This window comes from Athene noctua, chromosome 3 (genome assembly GCF_965140245.1).
Source record: "Athene noctua chromosome 3, bAthNoc1.hap1.1, whole genome shotgun sequence".
Classification (NCBI taxonomy): Eukaryota; Metazoa; Chordata; class Aves; order Strigiformes; family Strigidae; genus Athene; species Athene noctua.
The window spans coordinates 35892445-35904720 of NC_134039.1; the positions used below are offsets into that span (position 1 = coordinate 35892445).

Sequence of the window (12276 nt, forward strand, 5' to 3'; positions counted from 1 at the left end):
CAATAAGTCTTCTGCTGCTGTCAGCTGAACAGGTTGCCTGAGTGTCAGCAGACTGCCTGGTCTTGAACACTCAAAGCTCAAAATTGATTGGTGTATGGTAGGACTCCTGCTTTTCTTTTTAACATAATCTCAGTTAAATTAACAAGGTTTTCAACTGTATCAAACTCACAATTTCAGTTTCCAGTTTTTCTGTTTAGCCACTGGGAAATGTTGTGCTCATGCATGTCTTATGAATCCCCCTTCACGTTGCTATATAGCATTTAATTATGACTGCTTTCTTTTCCCAAGAGGTGGTTGCTTCAATTATTGCAAAAACTGGGAAGAAATAAGGTGGTACAGGCAGACAAACATAACAATTTCTATCTTTCATGTATTTGGGTTTGCAGCCTAAATGTCTTTCTTTAATTTTGCTTATTTTAAGCAATTAGGTAAAGGGTAATTATAATACAAAGATGACTTTATATACATGACTCTATATATGTAACTTTATATATAATCTTTCAAATATTGGTGTCGTAAAAGGCTTCTGACTGATAGGTAACAATTTTAATACATGGTTTTAAAGAAGAAGTTTTGGCTTGGTTGACATTTCAACACAACCAAATATGCATGAGTATTTCAAGTAGGATAGTAGTGTAGATTGTTAGGAGGAAATATCTGTAAAGTACCTGCTGCAGTTTCCATGAAATCATTATGTTTTCCTCTCAGAAAAGAAACTTTCTTCAGCTCTAAGAAGGAGAATGGATAGTGCTTTGATTTAATTTACAACATGACAAAAATTTAGGCTTCCAGCACTAAACACTGGTCTTTTGAGGGGGAAAAAAAGAGTGTTTACTATCATGTATTGTTCATTATATTACAAATGTAAGTAGAGAAATTATATTAGAAACAGATATTACATTCCTGAAAAAATTTTCTCCCTACTTTTTCCCCTCAGGCTGTGTTGTGGGGTTGGGGTTTGGGGATTTTTTTTTTGGGGGGGGGGGGGAGGGGGTGAGGGGGGGGTGTGTTTTTTCTTTTTTTTTACAACAGACATTGCAGGGAGGTGGGTGTGAGGCTTGTTGTTGTATACTTAAAGTACACTATTGTTTGTGGGTTTTCTCCCGAAACTGGAATAGATTTGGGCCTTTACATCAGTACTTACTTACCTGTATTCTGCACTGTGGAGCACCAAATGTAAGTTTAGAGCTTAAGCTCAGTTGAGAACTGAGGATGTCATGGGTTTCTGAAAGTAAGTCATGGGAGGGTTTTGCAAGTGCCTGTTGCAAAATGGCATAGGTAGAGCTTTTGAGAAGAACGGGAAATTCTGTAATAGAATTACAACTAACTACCATCATAATATTTTCTGGTACCTAAAATATTGTTATCTCCAGTTTTTACAGTAGCTGGACTCTAAAGTAATGAATCCTTAATAGCTGTAAAGCATCTCAGACTTGGTTTATTTCCCTTCCTCTCCATTTGAAAAGGTATGTGTTTATTGATGGCAGGTGCTGGGCACGGTTAATGGCATAGTTTTCAAATTGCCATCACAGCTTAAAAGCTGCCTTTGCTTCCTTCTTCCTACATACCCATCGACTCTGTATGCTTTGAAATGTTTCTTCGAGGCTGTCAAGCTAGGTGTGAAGCACCACTTTGTCCCAAGGATGAGGACTGTGGGAGGAGAGAACATGGAGTTGGAGAGCTCTGGGGTGCAGTCAACTCAGTATTTCATGAGGCCATTGAGTTGTGGTTTGTGATTTCAGGATATCTGTAAACAGATTTTGTTAAAATACTTATTGTGAAACAAGCACTATGGGACAGTAAGAAGAGAGCACTACAGCAGGTTTCAGTGCCATAGAGTGAATAGATAGAAGGAAGCTATTTTACCACAGGGTATATAGGATAATGGTGATACTTCCTGCATTCAGGAAGTTATACTGAGAAACACATCCCACTGCTCTTTTCTTCTGCTCTCTTGGAATTTGTCAAATTTCTGCTTTATTTTATGTTCTTGAGCAACAGAAGAAAGAAAATTAGGATATTGTCCCACTGTTGATCGGGGATTACAATAGGAAGGTCCTATTGATGCTGGTCCTCTCCCTGTCATCCCTGTCTTATTCCAGCAGTTCCATGGTTTCCTGCTGCAGGGAGATGATCCAGCTGCTTTCTTTAAGGCGGCATGAAACTTTTTGCTTTGTACTCATCTGTTTTGATGAGCTACCTGAATTTCTGAAGAATGCAATAAATTATAGAGATAATGTATCAGTTTATTTAATAATCTGAAGCCCTCTTCAGTAGAGGAGAGACATTTTGCTTTCCAGATGACATTAACTTCAACAAATTTGAGTTGCCTGTTACAAAAATGGCAGTAGCAGACAGAGCCTGTCAAAAAGAAGGAAAATTTTTAGTGGAAAATACTGGTTTACTGTAGGGATTACTGCTAGCTCCTTTTACAATTAATTAGCTTCGTCACTCTCCCAAAAACCACACAGGCAATTTTAATATTGCCGGTGTTTTAAAAAATTTGAAATACCAAAGTTGAAAATTAGTAAAGCAACTGGAAGCTGCCAAAACTGAGGCATCCTTTTGGGTTTTAATTGAACTTTAAAATATTGGTCAAAGCTGCCATAATGCGAACCAGTGCTTCTTTTGTTTAAAGACAGTTAAAAAATTCTGTACAAAGTAAGAAATACAGACTGATTTTTCCAGTTGCACAAAGTAGCTGATGTTGGACAGCAGAGTAGAAGCTAACAGACTTTGCTGTGTACCTAGGGGGGTTGTGAGGAGTGAAAGGAAAACAGGAGGGTCAGCTGCCAGAAGTTAAAGCTTTGTTGGCATCTCTCCAAAAATTTCTGCCTGTATCCAGTGACCATAGTGAATAACACATGTAGATCAATCACTGAGGGATGTATATTAGCACTTCAGTCCTTCCTGAAATTCAACTGGTTGCCAAATTGCATTCATTTTTTTAATATATATATTTTTAACAGATATTTTTTCTCAGCTGTTGATCCAAGTGCACGTATGGATCATGCATGTACGTGGTTCAGATGCATTATCGACTTAGTATATTGTCCACCAAGATCTCAAGTCCTGAAAAGTCTGATGATCCAGTTTTTTGGCAGCCTAATCCAATTTAGCTGCTGGCTTCCTGGGCTTGCCCTGCTGCCTCCCTTCCCTGTATTCAGGCTGTGAGCTTGTCTGACCTGACACTGAACCTGTTTGGAGCACAACACTGGCAGGAAGCTGTGCACTTTGCCTGAGATAGTTTCTCGATGATTTAGCATGCTGGAATAGTTCAAAGCTGCTGCAAAGACATGAGTAGAAACACATGGCCAAGCCTGAGGGGAGCCGAATGGGGACGTAGCTGCCAGTGTTTGGGTTAGCTCAGGATGCCCAGAATTCAAAGCTGGAGGTGGTAGGTAAAAAAGAATAGGGTAACATCAAGAGCTTACTGCCCTCAGGTCAGTATTGATTAAATCTGAGGTATACCAGCAGAAAACTGGAGTTTCCCTCTTCAGGAAAAAAGTGTGAAAACAATGGTCATTCCAGAGACGTCCTCTTAAATTCAGGGTAGAATGTGGGGAGGTGGATTGTATAGTTTGATGCTGAGTGTGATTTTTTTTTTGCTTGGATAAACTACCTTACTGAAAAACAATTACTGCTGTCATGGAAATTACTTACCATTTTTTATGAGTTTGTTTATGCTGCCCTTGTAGTTCTGTGATAGTGACTGGCTGCTTTAAGAGAATATTTGGTATTTCATTTTCTGGCATGTTTGAGATTAAAGACAAACTAAAAATAAATTATGAGAATGTGCAGCTGCCCCCCCAAAAAACTTCTTTCACGTTTATTGAAAGGTGAAGTAATTTTGTTTCCCACTTGTCTTAGAAATTATACCTGTTGTTGGAAAAATCTACTGGTGAAAAACAGAATCTGATGTGGGGAAAACTGTATTTATATAATGGCAGTTTGGTTTTCTAAATGCTGTATACTAAAGAGCTTAAAATAGAAAAATGTATTAACATTTGTAGTAGTTTGGCTCAATAATGAAGTGATTCTGTTTTGTAAGACTGAAAAAATGAAAGTTGAAGCAGGTTTCCAACTTTCAGTAGTCAGAGAAAGGGAGAGTGATATATTTTTAATTGTGGAGTTCTCTTGTTATTCTGATGTAATTATTCTGTGAAGAGAAATATATCTACCAGCATCTGAATTCTCAGTTTCTGGTATTCCAGGTATGCATAAGTATTCAAGTAGACTCAGTACCTTTATCCACAATGTAACTAATTATGTTTTAATACTTCATTCCCTTGTTAAAGTAATGAGTTTGTAAAGCAATGAATTCTTGAACCTGTTACTGAAGCAATTTGAAGTATTATTAGAGAATGTTTTTTAAAACCATTATTTTTCATTTCTATAAATATTTCCGTTTTAAATAGCAACACTATAGTAACAGTTAACACTACAGGTGTTAAAAGATTTTTCAGGAAATTCTGAATTATATTTGACCCTTCTCTTTTTAAAATTATTCACTGCAGGATTTGAACAAGCGTTTGTCCCTGCCTGCTGACATCAGGATACCTGATGGCTATCTTGAAAAGCTGCAGATTAACAGCCCGCCGTTTGATCAGCCAATGAGTCGACGTTCTCGTAGAGCATCACTAGTAAGTATAATGCATCTGCCATGCTAAACCAACCTCTCGGGTCTTTAGATTCCATTTAATGCAGATGTCTGTATACCATAGGTGTGATTCAACTTCATTTACACCTTGGCTTTTATGTCCAGAATTTCAGTGTGCACCTGTCAAAATCCATTGAAGAATTTCACCCTTTCGTTCATTTTTCTTGTGCAAACTTGGCCCTGTTATTTCTTAGTGAAGATCTTGATCCATTGGAATTGGTGCCTAAACTCAGCTCCGAAAGTACATACTTAAATCCTTGTGCTTTTCAGAGCAGAGATGATGTGTTTGATAGATAGGCCACATAGTCATAGGTCAAGGCTGGGGCTTTCACTTGATGTAGTAGGAAGGTCTTAAAGCAGCATAATATGAAGGCAGGTCTTCTTCACTGTTCTTTTTGTATTTGATAACAAATTTTCGTCCTCAGAACTGCTGTTGAGATGATAGATCTTGTTTATTTGTTTTAATTTTTTGAAAAGCATATATGGATTCCTAAGAAACTGAATTTATAAATTCACATATACCTTTTCAGATTGGGTTATTTTAAAAAACAAGTCTTTCCTTGGAGATGGCAGAATGAGTATTCCTATACTGTAATTAGAGTATAAATGCTAGAAGTTCTGAACACTCATATAAAATACACACATCCATAAAATAGTCCAAAAAATTATTTTTACAAAAATTGTTACGCTTCAGTCATAATTTGATCTATCAGTTTTCTTGATGTTAATCAAAGTCTTAAAAAATTGCTAGACCACTACTGAATTCCTGAGCAAATTCATTGGTGAGAAATTCTTTGCAGAGAAAAACTGGATAGGTTTATGAAATCCTCATTGTTCTTTGTTTTCTTGATTTAATGGCTTATTCTCTGAAAAATAAATATGAAAGTACATGTAGTGAATTAGTTTTATTAAGTGTGAAATATCTTTATTCTTTGTGAATTAATAATGTCTATAACAAAGCAATGGTAGAGCTTTGTCATGTATTTTTTTTCCTGAAAAAATACAATTTAGCGTGCTAGACTGAAGCTCTGATCTGCATGTCACCTTTTACAAGAACAGTATTAAAAGAAGAAGCCTTTGATTCAAAGCACTTGAAGTAATAATAATGTAGCAACCTTAAATATTTGTGCAAGTATTTTGTAGCTCATTAACCATTTAGTTACTGACATAGCATTGAACTGAGGAAAAGACTTCCCCAGACCTTCTCTTTTCAGATCCTGGTTAAGTTCCTTTTCAACAGAACCTTTTCAGTGTCAGAATATAGTATTTGGGGGCTGGGGGTATTTTTCTATGTATCTAAATCCCCTTGCTCATTTAATGTTGAGCCATGAGAGAAGTTGAAGTTCTCTCCTCTTTGCCTTCTAGAAGACAGACAGAAAACCAGTGCCCTCTAATGAACATGGTGTGTGTGTGTGTGAATCAAGCTTCCTGTCACAAGGTTGTTTTGGTTTGCCTTTTAAAAATGCTTTCAGGGCTTAAAAGTCTGAAATGAAACCAGCCAACAGTGCTGTGGTACGCTGGCATGCTTTTGCTGCATTGTTCTTTCATGATTTAAACTAATCTTTAAAAAAAATAAATTCAAAGACTCATTGTTCTGAGATTGTCATTGAAAGCTTGCTAATTGACAAGACAGACTGTTAATTACAATATATGAATATTTTGCTCTCCTTCAAAGGCATGTCTCTTTCCAAGGCTCAGTCGAAGTCAAAGGAAAGAGTCTGTAAAAAGTATCAAATGATGACCTGTTATACTTTAGGTATGGTGGGGTTTTTTGAAATACAAGAAAAAAAATAGCTTTTACAGTATTTTGTGTGGACGTGTGCAGTATTGCATGCACAGTAGCATAGATGTTACGCACCACACATCAGAAATAAGACACCGTAATATGGTGCATCAGTGTTTCTGTGTAAGTCAAGATAGACGGATGTGTATTGCAGAATAAAATTAAATAGTTCAGAAACTATTGTGAAGGAAAATGAAATTGATCTTAGTTTGAGGAATGTAAAAATTAGTTTTTCTTATGAGTGGTAGGCAACTAAAATGTGATTAAAAAGTTAAACACATTGAAAGGCAGGTCTTGAAGAATATCCTCTGGATGTAGGAAATATTGTATGATTTTATTGTCTATATAAGATATTATTAGCCTTGATGAACAACATTGAGGTTTCTTAGAAATCAGACTTTTAAGTTGTGCTTCAGACTGTCTGGCAATAACAAGGCCAACGGCTATGAGTTCTCCTTTAGTTTCCCCTGTAAACTAAGCAGCCTATCTTTTTAATTCTAATACCATCTAATATACCATCTAATACTCACTTCAAGATATGTTTAAGTAGGTCAAAATGCACTTTGGAATCACAATACTATTTTATTAATATTGTACCTATATCAGTGGTATGTTTAAAATCTCACTGGAGTTACAAAGGTTGTTGGATATCAATTTTGCTTGTATTTTGTGATAAACAGCTTGGTTTCAACAAGCTCCTAAATATGCTTGATGCTGAAGTATCCTTATGCAGTTTTAAAACATTTCAATTCTAACACTAATTTAATAAAGCAAAATTACTCTTAATACTATGTTAACATAATTATGTGCCCATTTTTTCTTAGATATGTCAGATATGTTTGCAGATAAGATCTTTCACTTCCCATGTATTCTCATGCATGTGTTCTGAAAATTAAGTATTAACCCAACTTCTGGTAGTATTCCTTCAGTTTGTGTTGTTATCAAATCTTAATGTGGTCAGCAGTATTCATGTTACGTTGTATTACCATGGAATAATATACGACTTCAGTATCCATCAGACTTTTAGGAGCAGATCAGTGTCTTCTGACTTGTGGACGTAGATGCTGAAGCCAGTCTGGGGTCAAAGTATTGTTCCTTAAAAAGAAGTAACAAGTGGAAAGCTGTGTTTGGAAGTGGAAGGAGGAGGTGATGCTAGGGAGAAAACCTGGCTTTTTTGTCTTGATGTATGTTCAATTGTCAGTAAAGCAAAACCCCATGAAGTCTATGGATTTTGCATTATGATGGGGTACAGGCTGTATGCACTTTGCAAATTGTTTAAAAATCCACATGTTTTACATGTCTACTTTCAGCATTCTTCACACTGTAAGAACAGTATAAAGCTTTGGTATAATTGACAGCGGTCTTATATGAAAATAACTATAAGAGATAAGTGGATTAAATGTGAGAGTAGCAGTGGGTTTGAACATGAATAGAGTAATGATCTTACGGTCTTCAGAGAAAATTGTTATATAGTCAGGCAAACCCTCCTGGCTTGCATTGCAAAACTAAGTTGGTGACAAAAAAAGAGGTGCTGAATAGATCCAAGTAAAATACACCAAGACTTGAAGTTATGAAACGTAAATTGTTGAGATAAAGCTGAAACTTGTGGAGGAGCAATGTTTAGGGATTTTACTGGCAGTTTTAGACTGAAAAGCATTGAGTGGTCAGAATGGGAGAAGAAACCTGGAGGTAAGATCTTGAATAACAAATATTTCAAAAGAAGTAGCAACCTATGGTTATGCTGAGCCAGAGAAAGGGATGGAATAGTTTGAGATTACTTCGGTGCTACAATAACCTCAGTAGTAGTAATCATATCAGAAGAGTAGAGAAGACCTAAGTAGGAGGTAGAGTGAAGTGATATTTTGGTCTAAATGTAACTCTGTATATAGCCCTTCTAGGATACACAGTAGACTGGCCAACAGGCTGAGCATTAGGCTTGGATGCTGGGATGCATTTATATCATAATATGCTAAATTATTTTTAAAATAGCTGAATTGTGGAGTGTTTGGTCATGTACTATCAGGTATTTTTCCAAAACAAAGTTTAACTTGCTGATTAAGTGATGTATAAATAAAGCATTCAGTTTTAGTGATCGATTTTTCCATTTATTTTCATTGCAGTCAGAAATTGGATTTGGAAAAATGGAAACCTATATCAAGTTAGAAAAGCTTGGAGAGGTATGTATAGCTTTCTTTGGAAATGATTAGTGCCTTGATGACAATGGCTTATATAAAGTGTTACATAAATGTTAACTGAAAATCTCCATATCCCTCAAAATACCCATTGAATTTATCTTTTCAGTAAATGAAACATATTTAACATGTGTAACAATGTCATAACCACACAAATACTCTGTGCTTATATAATAAGGAAAAAAAATAAAAGGAGGAACTATCACTGAGCTGGGGAAGAGTAAGACTCCATTAGCAAATGATCTGTGGCTGGCTTTGTGTGCAGATAGATAAAATTACTCTGTTGATAATAAAACTAGTTAAGTCTGGTGTCCTCCCTAACACCTAACTCATGGCAGGAGCACGCATGCTGGACAAAAAGCCAGCACTTGCAGGGAGCAGGCAGTAGCTCTGCGTGTTCTGGTAGGAAAGCCTGTCTGAGCTGGGCAGCCAGACAGGTGCTGCCAAGTGAAGGAGGGCTGCAGTACAGCTTTCTACCTCCACTCAGCTGCTGTCTTCTGGAGAAATGGTAGAATTCAGGAGGGCCCAGGTATCCGTCCTGTCCAAGGTGATTGAGGTTTGCCAACAGGATCAAAAATGGACAAGGAGCACAGGAATGGGACACACTGAACATTACAGAAGGAAGCAAGGCTTGTTGGCATCTCTGCTGTGAATATTGTAGCCAGTCCTCCATTTGCAACATTTTAATTTCCAAACATTTATTTTTTTATTTTACCTCTAGTAGTTGTTAGATGGATCACTAGGCATGACGTAACATTGTGTATCTTTGGAGTAATGTTAATCTAGTAGCTATCAAGTCATAGCTGTGGATGTATATTATCTCACTTGCTTACAAAGTGTAGTGGACAACACCATATATGTCGAATCATAGAATTGTTTAGGTTTGCAAAGACCTTTAAGGCCACTGAGTCCAGCTGTAAACATGCCAAGTCCACCACATGTCCCAAAGTGCCACATCTACACATCTTTTAAATAACCTCCAGGGGTGGTGACTCAACCACTTCCCTGGGCAGCCTGTTCCAATGCTTGACAACACTTTCAGTGAAGATATTTTTCCTAAAAAGCCCCATTCCCTCAGCTGCTCCTTATAAGACTTGATCTCTAGACCCTTCACCAGCATCATTGCTCTTCTTTAGACACGCTCCAGCACCTCAGTGTCTGTCTTGTAGCAAGGGACCTGAAACTGAACACAGTAATCAAGGCACGGCCTCACCAGTGCTTAGTACAGGAGGATGATCACTTCCCTAGTTCTGCTGGCCATGCTATTTCTGATACAAGCCAGGATGCCATTGGCCTTCTTGGCCACCTGGGCACACTGCTGGCTCATATTCCACCAGCTGTCACTAGGTCCTTTTCTGCCAGGCAGCTTTCCAGCTTTTCCTGCTCTTCCCCAAGCCTGTAGCATTGCATGGGATTGTTGTGACCCAATTGCAGAACCTGACACTCAGCCTTGTTGAATCTCATACAGTTGTCCTTGGCCCATGGATCCAGCCTGTCCAGATCCCCCTGTGGAGCCTTACAGTACTGTGCTGTAACCTAGGGTAGTTTCTGTAACCTTGTTGCTTCCTCTTTGCATTTGCTGGGATTAGTTGTACCTACTTGCTGTTTTGTCAGAATGACTTGTCCTTACGTAATATGCCTTGAGAGTTTTGAATCTTACTGTCTAAAAAAAAAAAAAAAATAAGTAAAATTGAGAAAGATAAGCTTCATAATATTAAACATTCTTTATATCAACCAAAAGGAAACTTTGGCCACGTCCCCCTCCAGCGCCTCCCCCCTGCCCTCAAACTCCTCTGAAATCTGTAATGAAGACAAGAAGCTATCAAAAGCAGTTCTGTGTTTTCATATAAGTACTGGAAGAGTATGTCTGCAACCTTCGAAACAACTGCAGTGTAGTATAGAGATACCTGAGCTAGTTTTAATCAAATAGAGACTTTGAAGAGGGTAAATGGATCCCAGCAGTGAACTTAATACTACCTGGTCTGACTCTTTCAATAGCTATGTGGTGTGTAGCTTTCTATGTAATTTTCAGAGTTGTTAAGCATACATGTCCCTTGTCTTGTGTGTGTTCAGACCTGTGCTTACAAAATATTTTTGTAGCTTTACATATATCAAAAGAAGACAAATGTAAAAACCATTCATATCCAAAATGAAGCCTATTAGAACCTCAGACAAAAGTTTTCTTTCTTGACTGACCTTTCAATGAAGGAATAACTTGTAAAACTTTCCTTCTTTTTCCATTTTGTAGGGTACTTATGCGACAGTTTATAAGGGGAGAAGTAAATTGACAGAGAATCTGGTAGCTCTGAAAGAAATACGCCTGGAACATGAAGAGGGAGCACCATGCACAGCTATAAGAGAAGGTGATAACTTTTTTTTTTTACTTCGTAGAGTTTCGGATACTTCTGCATTTCTTTTTGACCAAAGTCTTGTTGGTACTTAGAAATACAGAGGCTACGTGGTAGATAAATGAAATTGCTATTAGTTTTGCTGAGAAAAATTTTAGTCTAGACATATTAAGAGTGTTTCAAATGTGTTTATGGGGAGGTGATTTTGTTCTCAAATGTAGTGTTATAAACGGAATTTTATACTGAATTTAGACTGTAGAGTAACTTTCATGGATTCAGAATACATTTTACCAAATTACTACTGATGCCTGAAATGGAAAATATACAGTTTATTATTATTTACAGTTTGTTACTCAAATGTCTGTTTGGTGTTTTGATTAAATACATTTCTTATTTACTTAATCTTATATGAGTATTATGTTCTTAAAAATAGCTTTTTAATTTTTTAAAAAACTTGTATGTATGAACTTGCTAGAAATGCATTTATTGCTCTTGTGTTTTGTGTTTATCTTAGACTTACAATTCTCTTTTTCAGTGTCATTATTAAAAGATCTGAAGCATGCAAATATTGTTACATTACACGATATTGTGCACACAGACAAGTCTTTGACTCTTGTTTTCGAATATCTGGTAAGTGCTTAAACAACTAGTAAACATTACATTTGATTTATTGTTTCTAAGTAACACAGACATAACGAAGTTGTGTACTCTTTTTAAAAATACTGGCACTGTTACCGTTTTCTCCTGCATCTGGAATCATTCAACCAAAAATGAGAAAAGTCTTTTCAGTTCTTAAACTGCTGTGAATTGGTAAATGCTGTTCTAATCATTCCAGAGTTTCATTAATAGCAGTTAGTGGTGATCTACTTGAGCAAACTGTCTACTTGTACCAATATTTTTAACTGTAAAAAAGGATAATCACACTACTATTCAAACAAAAATATTCTGTTATGATGCAACTCTCACAGGTTAGCTAAGGAAAAAAATATACTTCAAAGTAAACAACACATTCCTTCTTTTTGTAACAATCTTTTCAAGCAAATATCCACAATTACTTACCTCAGTCGTTTCCCTCTTGCATTGTAGACTTTTCACTTTCTCATGGAAACTTTACCTAATGTTCTTTCCATATAATATGCTGGAATATATAAGCATAATAAGAGGGTGGAGAAGAACTCTTCCAATATAACTGGAGAATATAGCAATTTCATAAAATACTGTGCCACACACAAGATGGAGGAGAAGGCAATAACAAATATGTTGCCTGAGATGGTGTAGCTTGCTGGAAAACAT

At 36.7% G+C, this 12276-nt stretch overlaps 1 protein-coding gene across 4 annotated transcripts in view; it reads left to right on the forward strand.

Annotated features, from left to right (window-relative positions):
- Positions 1 to 12276, forward strand: part of CDK17 (cyclin dependent kinase 17) — a 96351-nt gene that overhangs the window by 72557 nt on the left and 11518 nt on the right. For all 4 annotated transcript variants that reach the window (XM_074902705.1, XM_074902706.1, XM_074902702.1 and 1 more), the window contains 4 exons: positions 4518 to 4643; positions 8564 to 8620; positions 10884 to 10998; positions 11519 to 11613. In XM_074902705.1, coding sequence (XP_074758806.1) covers positions 4518 to 4643; positions 8564 to 8620; positions 10884 to 10998; positions 11519 to 11613 — 393 coding nt within the window. The remainder of the gene's footprint in view (positions 1 to 4517; positions 4644 to 8563; positions 8621 to 10883; positions 10999 to 11518; positions 11614 to 12276) is intronic.